The following is a 17971-nucleotide window of genomic DNA, read 5'->3' as shown; positions in this document are numbered from 1 at the left end:
CAGGTGCTGCGTCGATTCCTCATGCAGGAAGTCGGGCTGCGTCATTCTGGCTCGGCGATGTGTCGATCCGGTGGGCTGTGCATCTAATTTTGGGTTGCATCGCTGCGCGCTGCGTCAATCTCCACTCGGGGAGCTGGTCTGCATCGTTTAAGTTTGGCGATGCAGTGATTTTCTCACCGCTGGGCAAGCTGTGCATCGATTCCGGCAAGCTGTGCGCCGATTTTCGCCGCACAAGGAGTTTCTTTGCAGAGATGAGGGCCTTTTTGGTCCTGAGACTTCAGGAAACAGGAGGCAAGCTCACTCCAAGCCCTTGGAGAGCAGCAGAGCCAGAGGCCAGCAAGGCAGCAGGGCAACAGCAAGGCAGCAGTCCTTTACAGCAAAGCAGTTGAGGTGAGTCTTTTGGGCAGCCAGGCAGCTTCTCTTGGCAGGGTGCAGGTTCTGGTGCAGAGTGTCTGTCCCAAGGAGTGTCTAATTTGGTAGGGTCAGGGGTTTATATACCTAAAAGTGCCTTTGAAGTGGGAGAGACTTCAAAGAGTGGCTTTGAAGTGCACAAGGTCCCCTTTCAGTACAACCCTGTCTGCCAGGGTCCCAGTAGGGGGTTTGGCAGTCCTTTGTGTGAGGGCAGGCCACTGTCTTTTGAAATGTAAGTGTCAAGCCCTCCACATTTCCAGCCCAGAAAGACCCATTCAGTTTGCAGATGTGTGCAGGTGTGACTGAGCATCCTGTGTTTGTGGTTGTCTGGGTGAAATGCACAAGGGAGCTGTCAACCAGCCCAGCCCAGATGTGGCGTGGAGACAGGCTGTAAGGCACAGAAGGATTTAAGTGAAGAGAAATGCTCACTTTCTAAAAGTGGCATTTCTAAATAGTAATATAAAATCCAACCTCACCAGTCAGAAGGATTGCGTATTACCATTCTGGCCATACTAAATATGACCTGTCTACCTCTTTCTGATCAGAACCTACCACTCAAACAGTATATGAGGGTAGTCCTAATGTTAGCCTATGAAAGGAGCAGGCCTCACAGCAGGGGAAAACGAATTTAGGAATTATCCACTACCAAGACATATAAAACATACAGGTATATGTCCTGCCTTTTTCCTACACAGCACCTTGACCTGTGGGCTATCAAGGGCCTATCTTAGAGGTCACTTATATGTAGAAGAAGGGGAGTTTCGGGCATGGCAAGTACTTTTAAATGCCAAGGCGACATGGCAGTGAAACTGCACACACAGGCCTTGCAATGGCAGGCCTGAGACATGGTTAAGGGGCTACGTGTGTGGGTGGCACAATCAGTGTTGTAGGCCCACTAGTAGCATTTAATTTACAGGCTCTGGGCACATGCAGTGCACTTTACTAGGGACTTACAAATAAATTAAATATGCCAGTTGGGTATGAGCCAATGTCATCATGTTATAAGGGAGAGAGGGTATGCAGTTTAGCACTGGTTAGCAGTGGTAAAGTGCACAGAGTCCTAAAACCAGCAAAAACAGTGTCAAAAAGTGGCGGGAGGCGGGCAAAAAGGTGGGGGTGACCACACTAAGGCTGTCAGGTCCAACACTCTCTAAGGGCTGAAGGATGATAATTGCCTCAAGGCACTACTAACTCAGTTGGCTCCACAGAGACATCTAGCCACGACTAGTGGTATTGCACCTTCTGCTAATGCACAAACGCAGTTAATTTCTGAAAAAGGTTTAATGTATGCGCATACACAGTTTATTTCTGATAAAGGTTCAATGTACAGCATGGTTAAGTATTTCAGCCATTTCACTGAGGACCTTATACATCTCTAGCCGTTTCCGGGTTTGGGGGACATTCTGAGCTTCTGACGTCACTAGAAATTCTGGCAGTGTTCTGTAGCACGGTACTATGAGTGCTTTTGGCTCCACAGGGACATCTAGCCACAGCCAGTGGTACTGCAACTTCTGCTGTTGACTCTACAGGGACATCTAGCCACAGCCAGTGGTACTGCACCTTCTGCTGTTGACTCTACAGGGATATTTAGCCACCACCAGTGGTACTGCACCTTCTGCTGTTGACTCTACAGGGGCATCTAGCCATGCCCAGTGGTACTGCACCTCCTGCTGTTGACTCTACATGGACATCTAGTAACGACCAACGGCACTGCACCCTTGTGTCAATGACTCCACAGTTAAATGATAATTAAAAGACCTGCTAAGCCTGAAAATGTGTAATAGACTGTGCCCTCAAGCAGCTGATTATATGGTTACACGGCAGTGTTCTTTGCCATTCTTTTTATGTGATTATGCCCTCTAGGGGCTGAACATATGGTTACATGACCATGTTTCTTCCAAATGCTCTTTTTACTGTGGTGCTCTGTAGGGACTGTTCAGACCATTACAGTCTAATCCCAAGTGTAGGAAGGAATGCACAAACACAGTGTATTTCTAATAAAGATTTAATGTGCTGCATGGCTAACTATTTATAAGGTCCTAAATGTGAAGTTGTCATTATCATTTACAACTCCAACAGCTCTAACTCTTGCTATGCGAGACCTATTGCATTGCAAATGCTTGCTTTCCTTTGCAGAGTTCCTAGCCTAGATCCTCCAAAATTCATTTATTTGTATTGTTTCTGTATGCTTGCCTTTTGTGTTGTGGAAAATTAATATTTGCTTCTGATCTTGGTCTCCAATACCTAGGTGTCTTTGGGATCAATGGTGGCATCCAGTTCAACATATGCTTTCATGACCGCATTATCTCTCTAGGATTCAGATAAGCTTGTAGTTACTAGTTGGGTTCAGGTCTCACTGTCTTTACTTCAATGTATTCATCCTAACAGCTTGCTGACTGCTACCTCTTCTTGGACTTAAATAGACTTTGCCCTGTCTAACATCTTGAGAGTGAGTGCTTAGTGAAAATCCATACGCAGACACTACTCCTGCATGGGATTTGCCAATACTGACCTGCAAAAACAAGTACTTCTGTAACCTCTCTCTCCCTTTCTCAATTTCCCTTTCCTTCATTGCTGAAGTACCGCTTGCCAGTACCTGCAGACTGAGTTGGGGAAAGCCAGGACTTTCAACAGACCTACTTATTTGGCTAAAGCTTGAGAGAGATATGTATAGGTGAAACTGCTTGAGTACTTCAAAAAGGATGGAAGCTTTCTCCAAGTTCTATCACTGTCTCTACTCCTCCTCTCAGAATTCCCACAATAATACTTTAAAGAAGAGGATCAAAACTGTTCCAGACCAGTCACCCCTTCCCACTCAAAAAACTCAAAAAACAAAAAGAAGGATATGGTAAAGCCAGTAACACTGGAGGAATTCTCAGTAGCTGTCCATACTGTTTCATTCATGAAATAATGTTGAGAGATTCCAACCCATCATCCTTAGAGCATTAGAGCCTTTCTAGAAAAAGGATAAACCTCCTTTAATCATGGGACAGTGTTGCCCAGTCACCCTCCTCTGTTCAGACTATAAACTACTTGGCCAGAGAATCAAAAATGTCTCGCTATGTTGATGACACATAGCAAGACAGCTTTATTGTACGATGAGATACACCTTGTCAAAAAAATCTAGAGGTAGCAATGATTGACTGGAGAGAACGGAAACTGGCCCACATTAATTGTTCTCGATATCTGTAGAAGCTAGGATTGCATTTGACCTGGCGGAGGGTCCATTTTTTCTAGGCTGTCATATGAAGCATTTTGAGTTCCCGGAGCAAGTAACCAAATGGATACAAGATATCCATCCATACCTATGCGGGATAGTTACTGTCAATCGGCACTCCTGAACAACATTTAACATCACTTAAGTACCCATGAAGATTGCCTACTTTCCCCATGCCCTTACTCTGTATATGGATCCCTTTATGTTACTTCTTTTTAGCCACTTAAATATTCCATCTGTAATATCTCCAAAGGGAGGGGAAAATTCAAAATCTTTGATTATGCTGATGATGTGCTCATAACTACTGCTATTCCAGGGTCTACTAGCTATGCATATGGGGTACCAGCCTGTATGGTTCTGTATCAGGATATAGATTAAACAAGGCAACAACTTACATGGACTCAGAATATGAGCTACTTGGAAGTCTGGTTTAGAAATCCATACATGATAGCCTGAGGTCAGCAAACGTTATGCCCATACTTAAAGAAGTAACCAGACATTAAAAATTGAGACTCTCTAGCACTCTCCCTTTAAGGCAATGCAAAGTTAAATCCAGTGGCCTTGTTGCTGAAGTTACATATTTTTTTTTCGAGCCCTTTAGGCATATTCACCACCCTGTTTATTCCAAAAAACTAGATGCAACAATAATCTCTGTTACATAGGGCCAAAAACTGTCATTGGAGAGTGCAGGATGGACACTTCCTAATTTTCAGTTCTGTCATGAAATTGTTTTATGGTATGACTACCATTTCCTTATTTACAGAAGTATTTTGAAAGGCCACTGTTGTTGAATGATTTCACTACTACAACTTCAAAGGAACAGAGCACCTGAGAAATATTAATTTCAGGGTTAGCCCTAAGCAAATCATGACAAGAATGAAGTTATTCATAACTACTTGAAAGCCTGCAGGTACATAAGCCCTCCCCAGGCACTAATCTTCAATTTATTATTGAGAAATTAGCCTCTGAAAATAGATGTTTTAGGTTTAGCCTACCAGATACAGCATGCTGTCTGTTTGGAAAATACCTATTGTGGGCTTAACAAGAACCTACAGTGGGCTTAAAACCCACCCATTGCTTACCATTAAGTGCCATTATTGTCACTCCCATTCACTTGTTTCTCATTCAATGTCTTTCCTTGTCCATTTTTTCCATCTTGGCTTGTCTGCCCTTCGGGTCAAAGCCTCTTTACTATGGTCCTTATTGGCTGATTTGCGTGTTCCACTGTTCACTGTCAGGGAACTATTTTTAAATTTTTTATTAAACACTCCATGAGAGTGCACAGGTTTTCCAGTTGTCTCCCCTGTGTGATTCTCTATTCTTTCTCTTCTGCATGTACTTCTCTCCTCCCTTTAATGTTTTTCCCTCTCATGTGCTCCTCTCTTCACCTTCTGGTGTTCTCACTTTCTCATGTGGTGCTTTTCTCCTCCTCCCCAGCCGCCATTATTGTTACTTTATCCCCACATCCTGCTCTCCAACGCACAGGAGGTCATTTACAAAAACACTAAAATTAACAACCGTTGGCAAAGCCAATAAGCTGGCAGCTGAAACCTGATGACCAATTGCCAATGTTTATTCCAGCAGCAGTCAAGCACTAAGTCCTCTATTATGAATTGCTTGTTAAATTCCAATGTACTTTAACTCCTGGTACCGCAGATAATGGAGATATGAGTTGTGCGGATTTTTATCACACGTACTAATTTCCAGGTGTGAAAAAAAGTACATTGCTGGTATAAATTTCGCCAGGTCAAACCTGCCAGTATTTTCCAGGGGCAAACCCCAGTGAATACCCGGGTGTGGTTTGTCCCTTATGCAGCATTTGTGAGGATTTTTATTGGGTGAAGGAATTTCTCATGTCTCGTTTTATTGATAGTTCGAGACAACATTCTCATCATCAACATAAATTAGCAAAGTTGTTAAAAATACTGTAAGTACATTGGAAGCAATTAAACCACCAAATTAATACCTATAAAACACATAATACATTAGTACATGAACACACAATTAAGAGCAACATAGATTGTAAAACACTGCGTAGATCATTTTGAGGCGGGCATACTTATACTGGTCCTAGTATTTTAGTTCTAATTGCTCAGGCAGCATACAAAATCTTCAAAACAGCCAATACCACAGTCAAGCCAAGGTAACTTTTACTTATTGTAAGAACGCCAGCTCAAATTTGTAAACTGAGGGATCTACTCAAAGGAACGATCCATATGTTTCTAGGTTTAGTATAGATTGGGCACAAAAACACTTTCTTGGGCAGTTTTACAATACACAAAGATCGGATTCCTGACTCTGTTTCTGTAATTTGGCAGTAAAAGCAGCTACTTGGAGAGTCCCATAATGGAATTGGAGGAAAAGTGTCTGAGCACGCACCGGGTGGATACAATCTGAAAATTCCTTTGCCTTAGTGTTGTGCTCCTTCGATCCAAGACACAGACAGCAACTTCGTAAGTGGTATTTTCCTTTTATTAGCAAGCCGTAAGCAAGAACAAGTCATTCCTTCTCTGCCCTTCTCAACCGTCTCCCTTCCCGTTACCACTGCGTTCCACCTCCCTCTCGTGGTGTTCCCATGACTCCCGTACATTCCACCCTCTCGTGCATTCCAACCCACGATACAGTACATCCCAACACAACACATCCCCCTTCCTTAATAAGACTTGGTTCACTAAGATTTGACTAAGACTTAAATTCCAACACCCCCCCCTTCCTTAATACAATAAAAGAGAGAAAAAAAAAAAATAATAATAATAATACATAGAACAAAAGAACCCCAAAAAGGAAATACAAATGAAGAACTATTGAATAGTGAAATCCTTAATCTAAAACAAAGTCTTTTAGCCACAGGGGTAAATTTCTTCTTCTCTTATCAGTGTCCAAAATCTGGTTGTGTTCCAACTCTTGTGAAACCAATTGTGACTCTTGTTTACTCTGAATTTGATCCCTTGCTTCACCAATTCCTTCCATATCATCGCCACCGTTCGTTTCGCTGGTTGAATCGTTATACGAACTTCCAAACGTACCACAATTACTGTCTCTCAAATTTGGTGTGCCTGGGTTATAAGTCTCACCATCATCCACTCCAAAAGGGTCATTCATCTTATTTTCTAGATTCTCCACATCCTCTCCTTCATGTACTACTGGACATAATGCAATTCGTTTCAAATTCCACACTTTTCCATTTTGTAACTTCACAGCATTGTGTAAAACCACCTTTACTTGTTCCGGTCCAAAATATTGGCTCTCACCTTTGACTACTTTGAAAGGTTTTTTAATTCTTACCCAATCTCCAACCTTGACCTGTTTTTTTTTCGCACCATGAGCCTTATCAAAATATGATTTGCTTCTATCCTGCGTTTTTTCCATCCTCTTACGTACATCATTCACAGACCAAAAATCCATACCACATTTGTATAACCATGCTGGATTAAACTTGCACCTAGGCTTTCTACCCCTCATGGCAACAAATGGACTAATGCCAGTAACTTCGTTTTCTGTTACCCTATATGCCCAAACCGCTTTCCAAACAGCCGTATGCCAATCGTAGTGTTTTCTCATAGCTGCTTGAATGACTCCCTTTAACACTCTGTTAAACCTCTCAACACAACCATTACCACTAGGGTTGTACAATGAAGTGGTTTTGTGTGAAACTCCAACTCTATCGAAATAAACCTTAGCCATGTTTGATACAAATTGTACCCCATTGTCACTTAAGAGTAAAGCCGGAATGCCTTCCGAACAAAATGTTTGGTCCAAACATTCCAACACAGATGCAGTATCCGCCTTTTTAACTACTTTAACCACAGGCCATTTTGAAAAAAGGTCCATGATGACCACCAAATACTCCTGCTGTTCTCCAATAGGCCCCATTAAGTCTATGGCCACACATTCCCAAGGTACCACTGGAACTAATTTCTGATCCATAGGTGGTCTCAAAGTGTGTAAAGTTTTGTCAGCAGATGCACACACATGGCAATTACGCACAAATCTCTCCACTGCGGTATCAATACCTGGCCACCAAAAATATTCTTTAACAATTGTTTTAGTACGTACTATCCCAAAATGACCCTCATGGCATAATTCTATGATGCTTGCACGTAAGTTCTTAGGAGGAACAAACCTATTGCCCCTCAAAATTAAATCATTCTCTATAGATAGTTCCGCTCTGAGTTCCCAAAAATGTTTACTCCCTTCGGACAATAAATCTTTTTTGGGCCACCCTACCCGCAAAAATGTTAGCACACTTTGCAATTCCTCATCCTTTTTTTGTTCCACTTCCCACCTGTCCTTACTTAAAGCAGGTAAGCCGGAATCAAAAATAAATGCAATTTTACACTGATCCCAAGGGTCCTCCACACATTCTTCTAAAGGACATGGCATCCTAGAGAAACAGTCAGCCAACACATTCTTCTTCCCTGGTACGTACACCATCTTGTAAATGTACTCACTCATTCTCATAGAAATCCTCGCAATTCTCGGCGATGCTACAACGCTACCCTCTGAAGACAAAAGTTTCATTAGTGGTTTATGATCACATTGGATGATGACACTCCTACCCCACACAAATGAACGAAAATGCTCCAAACCCCACGCACAAGCAAGCGCCTCTCTTTCAATAATGGGATATTTTTCCTCAGCTGATGTTAAAGATCTAGATGCAAACAGGATAATGTTCTCCTTACCACAATCTTCCTTTTGTGACAACACTGGACCCAGACCTTTATCGCTCGCATCTGTGGTCAAGTAGCACTGGAGTAGTGGATCAAAACCACTCAAATTAGGGACCTCGCACAAATATTCTTTGATGTTTTTGAATTCCACGTCACACTCTGAGTTCCAATCAAATCTTGCATTTTTTTTAAGCAGTTGTCTTATGTTAAATACTTTCTCTGCAAAATTTGGAATAAACTTTGCACAAAATTCTGCCATGCCCAAGAATGACCTAACGTCATCCTTACATGATGGCGGTGACATTTCCTTAATAGTGCTTACTAAAGATGGCTTAGGTTTAACTCCCTCGCCACTAATAACGTGCCCCAAATATGTCACACTTCTCTCTGCAAACTTGCACTTACTCATTTCAACAGTCAATCCATTGTTTTCCAAAATACGTAACACACGTTGCACTCTATCATCGTGACATTCTCTTCTGTTTCCAAACACAAGGATGTCGTCCTGAAAGAACATTACTCCTTTTTCCTTTCCAAATAGTTTGTGCATCAAACGCTGGAAAACAGCAGCGGCAGATGCCAAACCGAAAGGCATTCTTTTAAATTGAAAACACCCTATATGAGTGATAAAGGCTGTTAATTTCCTCGATTGTAGTGACAGAGGAATCTGATGGTACGCCGCTGATAAGTCAATACTAGAAAACCAAGTAGCGCCTTTAAGACTGGATACCATTTCAGTAATTTTTGGCAACGGAAATTGGTCTATGACAATGTTATTGTTGAGGTGACGCAAATCCACACAAAGACGGATCTTCCCATTACTGCGCCGTGCTACGACCACCGGTGAAACCCATTCCGAGCTCTCGATGGGCTCAATTACGTTCAATTGTACCAATTTCTCCAATTCGTTCGACACTTCTTCTCTTACCATTATAGGTACAGGTCGTAGTTTATGTACTTTAGGATGTGCATCATGTTTCAACACAATCTCATGCTCAAACCCGCATAGTTTCCCGAGTTGTTTGTTAAAAACTTTAGGAAACTTCTTTTCCAGTTCCTCTTCCATTGAATTTCCTAAATCTGCCAGAAGTACTTTATCCTCACTGTTGGGATCTAAAATCATATGTAATCTACCTTGGTCTTGCCAACCTAGGACTGAAGGTCCTTTTTTTGCTACATATAATTTGCCTCTGGCACTCCTTCCTTTGAATTGAAAAACTAACCATCTGTACCCAAGTACATTGATTTTTTCGCCCGTATAACTCTCTGGTTCAATGTCAGGAGGGAATAAATGTTTCCCTACTTTTGGTAAAAATTTATTTTCCCACATGTTCTCGTTAATTATGGTAAATGGCGAACCCGAATCAGCATGAATATTGATATCTATCCCTCCAATCTTCATTTCGCACATTGTTTTTTTTGACAAATAACTTCCATTAATGTTCAATACGAATTTGTTCTGTACATTCTTGATCATGTTAATACTTCCACATTCATCTTCTGTATCACTGTTGACATTGTTCTCATACACGCATTTGACGCTATTTCTTTTCTTTTGACATACTTTTCCAAAATGTCCAATTACACCACAGTTGTTGCACCTTTGTTTCGCAGCAGGACACGATTTTGAAAATGCCAAGTGTTCTTTACTGCCACAACGATAACACCTTTTATCTCTGTGTTCTACCTTCTCCTTGTAGTTGAACGTTGGAGTTTTTTCTGATTCTCTCTCTTTGTAGTTAGATGTTGATTTGCGATTATTTATTTTGAAAACACTACAGTCCTCTTTATCTGAAGATTTCAATTCTGTCGCACACCTTCCTGAAATCTCAGCTTTACGAATGATCGCTAGAACATCTTCCAGTGGTGCATCGCCATTTATCCATAGGCGTTCTTGTATGGACTGATTACGAGCATGCATGACTAATTGATCTCTAATGAGATCATCATGTAAAATACCAAATTTACAATCAATGGCTAACTTCTTTAATTCCGCTACATAATCATCTACCTCTTCTTCTTTATGCTGTTTGCGTTGAAAAAATTTGAAATGTGTGATGCCAATGCATACTTTTGGTGCAAAATACTTGTCAAGATCCATTAATGTGCATCAAAAATGTTTCCATCTCCCATAGGTACATTTTTCTGCATTCTACTATACGTTTTTAATCCTACTGGACCAAGCGAATGTAACATGATTCTTTTTTTCTGTTCTGGAGACATTTTTTTTTCTTCGTCTATAGCCTCAATGTAATTAGTAAAGTAATCCTTCCATTCTGTCCATTTGATTGAGGGTTCAGTACCTGAAACCCAAAATGCATGTGGTGGGCTTATGCTAAAATTCTGTTGTGCCATTAGGAATGACCTGTTCTTTACTGTTCTGTTCTTTAATAACTTGTTCGACTCAGCACACTAGTAAGGGAACCTCTTGGAAACAAAGTAGCTCAATTCATTGCGATGTCATGTAAAGAGAAAAAAATAATAATAAATTGCTTGGCAACGTCCTGGACAGTTTATGTAGTTGCCTAGACAACGTCCGTCAACACACAGTGCGTCATGCCGCATTAACGTTGAGCTCGTAGCAACGCACGCGCCAGCAAGGGCGTGCGTATATGAAACTTGTCTCGAGCACCCAACGGACGTCGCGCGTGCCGCTTATTATGTCAAACTTTGTACTGTAGCACTGCTACTCCACCCTCACAAGCCCGACTCACTGCAATGATTAGCCCGTTTCCACGAAGATCCCCGGCGTTCGTCAGCAGATTGGAAACGCTGGATTACGCTGGAATTCGATTCCACGCTCGTCGCCACTTTCTGTGTTGTGCTCCTTCGATCCAAGACACAGACAGCAACTTCGTAAGTGGTATTTTCCTTTTATTAGCAAGCCGTAAGCAAGAACAAGTCATTCCTTCTCTGCCCTTCTCAACCGTCTCCCTTCCCGTTACCACCGCGTTCCACCTCCCTCTCGTGGTGTTCCCATGACTCCCGTACATTCCACCCTCTCGTGCATTCCAACCCACGATACAGTACATCCCAACACAACACTTAGGTACAGATTTGTGGGGAAGGAAGGCACTAGTTAAGGGGCCAAGCACAGACGAGCAGTCCCTGCTGTCTGTTAAGGGGCCACGCACAGATGAGCAGTCCCTGCTGCTGATAATTTTTTCGTGTGCCAGATTTTTAACCTTGAGAGAGTCTCCTCTGCCAATCGACTGGGGCTCAATCCAAATTTTCTGTAGCCTCAGCTCGATCCACGCATTTTTAAGCGACCCCAGCCATCTAACCATCCCCACCCTGTTAGAACGAATACCTTCCTGCAGGCTCTCCCGGAGGTGGCTAAATTAATGAGTACACCAGATGAGAACCCAAAACAGTAGAGGTCTCAGCTCTGTCTGCATGGAAATCTCATTGATCCACAAACAGAGGTGAAAAGGTACCAACGGTGTACCTTTCCCTAAGCCCAGGAGGAATCTAAGGAAATTGTTTTCTGCTGTACTCAGAGCATTCGTGTTGCAATGGCCCCAAAGATTTGCCACATATAGCGCAGCCTCCCTTGTCTATGCTTTATAGATTTCGATTGCTGGATGGAGAGGGGTCCAGACTGCTTTTTTGGCAAATTTGTGAATGGCTGCAGCTCGATTCTTCGTAAACAAAGTACTCTTGCTAATCTGCGGGTCCCAAGAGCCGGTGTCGTCCAACCTGATACCCAGTTAATCAAACTGCCGGAACCTTTCTTTGTGCTTCAGAGCCCACCTTAATACCCCCTCTCACTCTGCCCCTCTTGGTATAAATCATATATTTGGTCTTGGATGTATTAATTTTAATACCAAATTCATCACAGAATTGAGTGAAGCTATCAATCAAATTTTGGAGGCCTTTTCTAGTTTTGGACAGCAGCTCGGTGTTGTCCGCAAAAAGGAGTGCTGGTATTTTTCCCCCGCCAAAGTTGGAGAGTCATTGCCACAGTTCAACAGGTAGGTAATGCAGTTGTTAATATATAGGAGTAATGGGTTTGGGCAAGGCTGCACTCCTGGGGAACGCCTTGATTTACAGGGAATGCCTTGGTTAATTCGCCCTTCACTCCGCATCTTAGTTGTGCATAATTTCCCTCACGGAGGAGCTCAATCAAATGCAAGATGTCATGGGGTGGTCCCCATCCTCCGAAGCACCTCCCATAACTTATCTTATGGCACAAGGTTGATAGCGGCATGAAGGTCGATGAATGTCACATAAAGGTCACAGTTGGACAGACCCACCGTCTGCCACTTTACCAAGAGAAAGCGGAAGGCCTGGTCGACTGCACCTGAAACCTGCTTGCATTCCTTAAAGAATGTGATTATCTTTGCACCAATCCAGCAAACGTCCTAGCACCTGCTTACAGAGTATTTTTTGCGAATTGTCAATCAGGCTGATAGGGATGTACCTGGAGGGCAGACTGGGATCCCTTTTTTAAAGATGGGCATGATTTCCGCCCCCTTCCAGGAATAATCACAGCTGACACTGGAGTACTTATAATCAGCGGTTAAGGGATACCTGCAAAATAAGGATGTCAGAACTGAGGGCATCATTTCGACCGTGGCGGTCTTGAGACCGCCAGGGTTGTGGTGGCGGTCGGACCGATGCCAATGTGGCGGTCCGGCAGCCACATTATGACCGTGGCTGTCGCGCCACAGTCGGACCGCCAGCACCGCCAGGCTACGACTTAATGTCGGTCTCTTGGTGCTGGCGGTCCTAATCCGCCAGGGCAGCACTGAAAGCAGCGCTGCACCGGAGATTACAAGTCCCTTCTCGACTGGCAATTACATGGCAGTAGCCCTGCCATGTAAAGGCTGGCAGAAACAGTGTGCAGGGGGGCCCATGGGGGCCCCTGCACTGTTCATGCACTTGACATGGGCAGTGCAGGGTCCCTCATGGCTAGCCCCGTAGCACTTTTCACTGTCCGCTTTGCAGACAGTGAAAAGCACGACAGGTGCTAGTGCACCCTACGCACCGCACCATTGTCGCCAGCTCAATTATGAGCTGGTGTCAATGTTGTGGGCTTTTTCCTGCTGGGTCAGTGGGTAGAAACTCTGTTTCCACCCGCTGATCCGGCGGGAAGCCCGTAATGGGGCCAGCGGGAAGGGAAACGCGATGGCGGTAACCTGACTGTAGGAGTTTGACGGATGGCCTTTTCCGTCGCCAAACTCGTAATACCCCCCGGAGTGTTTATTTATCCCAGAGGATTTTGAAGGAGCACAGCCAAGAAGTAATAAACCCAGAGATTTTTGATGCCCTGTCAGAGCTGATTTTCATGTCCTGTCAGAGCAGAGCTAGAAAGTTAATGTCAGTGAGGCTGAAATCAGGATTGTGGGATAGATACAATCATCTGGGCTGGATCGACTATTGCAAGGGTACATTTTTCTGTGAAAGAACCTGTAAAGGTTTTGAATGATGTGATTATTGGTTAAAGGCTGGCAGTGGGAACGTTGTTGCTTGAGTTATCGCACACTCAAGTATAAGCACCAAATTATTGTCTCTTTCTGGAAAAACCCATTTCAGTTTATTTACTCTGGTAAAATCGGATCTTGTATTTTCAGGTTCGTCCAACATTCGAAACATTGATGGTGAAATAGCACCCCCTGAACTAAAAGCCATCGAAGACAACGAAGAACTAGCAAACTCCTACGAACGCAAACTGATTGAGGTGAGAATAGAAGACAGATCAGAATGTTTACTGAATAAAAAAATAGTTGTGAGAGTTAAGATGGACCCTCGTGATTCAAGTTGTTAGTCCCGTGACAGGAGCCATGCTGATTTGTTTAATCAGAAAAATGCAAATATTTGATTGTTTTAGTGAAGATTTCAAAGGAAACATGTGTCACTAAACAGAAGAAAATGTAACTTCGTCAGGGTTTTTCCTGTTCTTACATGATATCGTGGGGCTGTTCAACATCTGGAATTTTGGGTTTCTGACACAGCAATACAACATACCAAATAACATCTGCGTAAAGAAATTTTATTGTAGGACCTGAGGTTTCTGGAAAGTGCATACAGATGCCTGTTGTTTTATTTATGTAGTTTTTAAGAGGCCTGTTTGCCCTGATCAGACGTACATGACTAGTTTTTTGAGTCGGATAAAATGAGTTTTCTGATTAAATTGTCTTAAAGGACATCTGTCCTCATACATTTTTTTTTTAGCAGTGCAAATGGGAAACGCCCTTACATTTTTGTCATATTTTTATTACACACAGTCACTCTGCCTCTGGACAAGAATACGCTCGACCTAAATGACTTGTCTGATTATCGCCCCATCTTCTTACTGCCGGTATTTGGTTAGTTAATTGATGCAATGATCAACAAATAACTTCCTGGAAGCACACCATCTTCTCCATCTGTCCTGCCCAATCTGTTTTTTGGAAGAGGTCTTAGCATGGAAACTAAGCCACTAAGGACATCCACTTATTCTGGATGATGGAGGAATGGCAGCCCCGATTTTATTAGATTTATCATCTGCTTTAGACCCATCTCTCTCTTCATTATACTTGGCCGTTTAGTCACTCCATTATGCTTAGCCGTTTAGTAGGCTTCTGGTTCATGGGGACAGTACACAATTGGTTTGTCTCATTCCTACAGTACCACAGTTTCCCTTACTAACTACAGATCCCTTGCCAACTCCATTCATACAGGTGGACCCCAAGGATCAATCCTCCACCTTGCACTTTTTTAATTTTTATTTTGCTCCCCAGACTGTACTCATTGACTCTTAGGGGTGTAGTATGCATATGCTGATGACACAACTTAGTTTAAGATTAGACAGAAACACTGAGGATCGAGCTCCTAAATTCTCACCATGTCTTAATGAGGCAGTTGCCGGATGAACCACAATTCATTGGCTCTGAATGGTGATTAAACCTATCATTTTTTGGCACCCGTCTCCTTATGGGCCAATGAATGGTGGTCATTTGTTTTTGGAACTCCTCCTTTCCCTTCACTGTGTGCCAGAAATCTGGGGATAATTTTTTACTCCAAGGTTTCTTTTGAAGATCATATGAAGACTCTTTAGCACCTGTTTTCGTTTACTAGGTAGCATTAGGAAGGTTCTTCCAATCCTTCTGGCCTGGTCTTGGAAAGTCTTGTGCAATCATTAATTACCCCTGATTAGACTAGTGCAATTCTTTGTTAGTGGTTCTTCCAAAATATCTACTATACAGACTGTCAGTTGTAGAAAATGCAGCAACTCGCACAGTTTTAGGACCCCACAGAATTTCCTCCATCTCTTTACCCTTTCAGTGGTTGCACTCATTACCTGTAGCCCAAAGAAACCTGTTCAAGTCACTATTCATGTGTCATAAAGCTATTTATGCAACGAAGCCATGAAACGATACGTCTTCTATGTTTTCCTGGCACATTCCTTTCCAATGTCTGTGCTCCAAATCTCAATGATTGACAGTCACACCCAAATTTAAAAACGTCATGCATTGTGTTTAAAGCCTGGAATGCTTTACCATGTTCTCTGAGGGCCAAACCAAATCTCAGAATGTTCAAGAAACAATTAAAAGCGCATCTATTTGTCTGTACAATATAAAAGCTCTTTTAAATTTAGTCACAAAGTTGCTAGTACAATAATGTCCGTGCTGCCAGCACCAGGACAACTTTTTTGCGGTATCTGTGTCTTTAATAAAAATTGTTTGAATTCATTATAAAGCTACTTTACCCCTGATTTTAGGTTCTGTATTCAATCCAGAATTTAGTTCCTGTTGAGAAGAGAATTGACAATGGCCTATCGAGTATGTTCCCTGCCCTTGTTTCTTTGTAAGGTTCCAAACATGTATTAGTGAAAACCTGGGGGATACGGTTTAGAAACAGATGCTCTGAAAGAAGCATTACTTTGCCTTCTGGAACAGGCCATCTACTCTATGAGATATCAGATTCAGACATTTTCTTTTATTATGTTTGTAGGATGAAAACTACCACACAGTAAGCCTACTGTCTGAGGGCATACCTCTCCTTCCTCATTATCTTAACATTTTCTTTGAACGTCCATACCTCTCTTCCAGTGACAGTATAGCTCATTATTAATTTCAGGAAAGTGGTTTATTATATGGTGTGGTTGGACGAACTGACTGTGTAATAAAGGCACAAATCTGTATTGGGTCCAGTCAGGTTTCTTTGAAAAACCTTAGCTCAACGCTGGGTTGTTGTGGCTCAGAGCAGTGAGACTTTACCAAAAGAACAGTATAAAGAATTAAGAAGTACCAAAACAGTAGAATAAGAAGAATATACAGCACAATAAATATCCTATACCAATTTATAAAAATAGGTTGTATTTTTATCTTTATATAGACTCTACAGTGACAAACATCCACGAGAAGGTTCGTAGTTATGAATTTTTAAAGAAACTATAAATCACTGATTTTCATTCAGTGCAATAAATCATTGTAATCTACTGCAGCGTGCAGTTTAAGGTTAGCCATGATATTGTCATTCCTGCCTCTGACACAGAGCTGGATGGACAACGCCCGACTCCAACTCTGACGCCGGCAGGAGCTTTTCCTCCTTTATCAGATCCTGAGCCTTATTCTTTTGAGTTAGGACTCGGGGAGGAATGGGAGGGGTTGTTGGACCCTTTACAATGCCAGCCATGCAAAGAAGAAATGGACTGGCATAAGGACTTGGGCAAAGCCAGTTCACTGCACACATCTCCAGATACTGATCTGCTTTCTCATCCTACTGTAGCTCAGGACAAGGGACGCTCTTCTGCAGTGTTAGTGAGAAAGGCAGCTGAAGTCCTGAATTCCTGTGAATAGGCTGATTGACTGCAACCATCACCTTGCACCTGGTGACTTAAGTTTCCTGACACAATATCCCCACCCGAGAGCTTGGTGGCCCAAGTATCAACTTTTCACTTTCCCTACTACTCCTTCAGATAGGGAATCCATGAGGCTGGATTCTTTTGGAAAGAAGATGTTTTCTTCGGCCAGCCTTGCATTGCGGTCTGTGTTGCCGACGGGAGAGATGCAGCAAAGTTCACGATCCCATGCGGACTTGACACAGCTGACTTGCTTGGCAGGGCGGTTTCAGCAACAGCAGCCCAGCGGCCCTGAGGCACCCTGCCTGACTTACGATGTCTGGCTTTTTGGGGGATGTCCAAGCTTCCCTGAACGGCATGCTATTCAATGGCATCTGTTTTTCTGGATACAAGACAGATTTGGTGCTTGAGCGCCTCAAGGATTCTCGTGCTGCGGACAGGTTTTTGGGCTTCGCAGCAGCTCCTCATCCCCGCAATCTGCCTTCCGTTCCTTTATTGGCTATGGAAGGAGCTTCCAACTGCATCAATTCCCGTCCAGCCACTCTGCTGCGCATGCTGCCCAGCCTTTGCTTGGACAAGGATGCAGGACCCACCGACCTTGTGGGTCAGGTGGTCAGCAGTCTGGTCAGTCCGCTGCCCCCCACCCCCACAGCAGCCTCTAAGCCCTCGTAGTCTGCCTCATTACCACCATGGGTTGGTGGCAGGACTCACCATCATTCACCATCATCTGCTCCTCAGGAAATCCATTCCTTCGAACAGGTAGGTAACCATAGAGAGGATTCCGGTGCTAGAATTAAGCTGTTGTTTCTTCTCCTGCTACTATGTGGTCCCCAAAAAAGACAAGGGTCTTTGCCCTATTCTAGACCTACGAGCCCTCTATAT

The 17971-nt window shown here is 43.0% G+C and overlaps 1 protein-coding gene across 2 annotated transcripts in view; it reads left to right on the top strand.

Moving 5' to 3' along the window:
* The window catches only part of SNX29 (sorting nexin 29), a 1353458-nt gene that overhangs the window by 672374 nt on the left and 663113 nt on the right, over positions 1-17971 (top strand). For both annotated transcript variants that reach the window (XM_069210178.1, XM_069210180.1), the window contains one exon: positions 13878-13984. In XM_069210178.1, the coding sequence (XP_069066279.1) occupies positions 13878-13984 (107 nt within the window). The remainder of the gene's footprint in view (positions 1-13877; positions 13985-17971) is intronic.

The sequence above is a fragment of the Pleurodeles waltl genome, chromosome 10, assembly GCF_031143425.1.
Source record: "Pleurodeles waltl isolate 20211129_DDA chromosome 10, aPleWal1.hap1.20221129, whole genome shotgun sequence".
Taxonomy (NCBI): Eukaryota; Metazoa; Chordata; class Amphibia; order Caudata; family Salamandridae; genus Pleurodeles; species Pleurodeles waltl.
The sequence above is the reverse complement of the archived record's forward strand: the minus strand, read 5'-3'. Positions and strand labels throughout refer to the sequence as shown.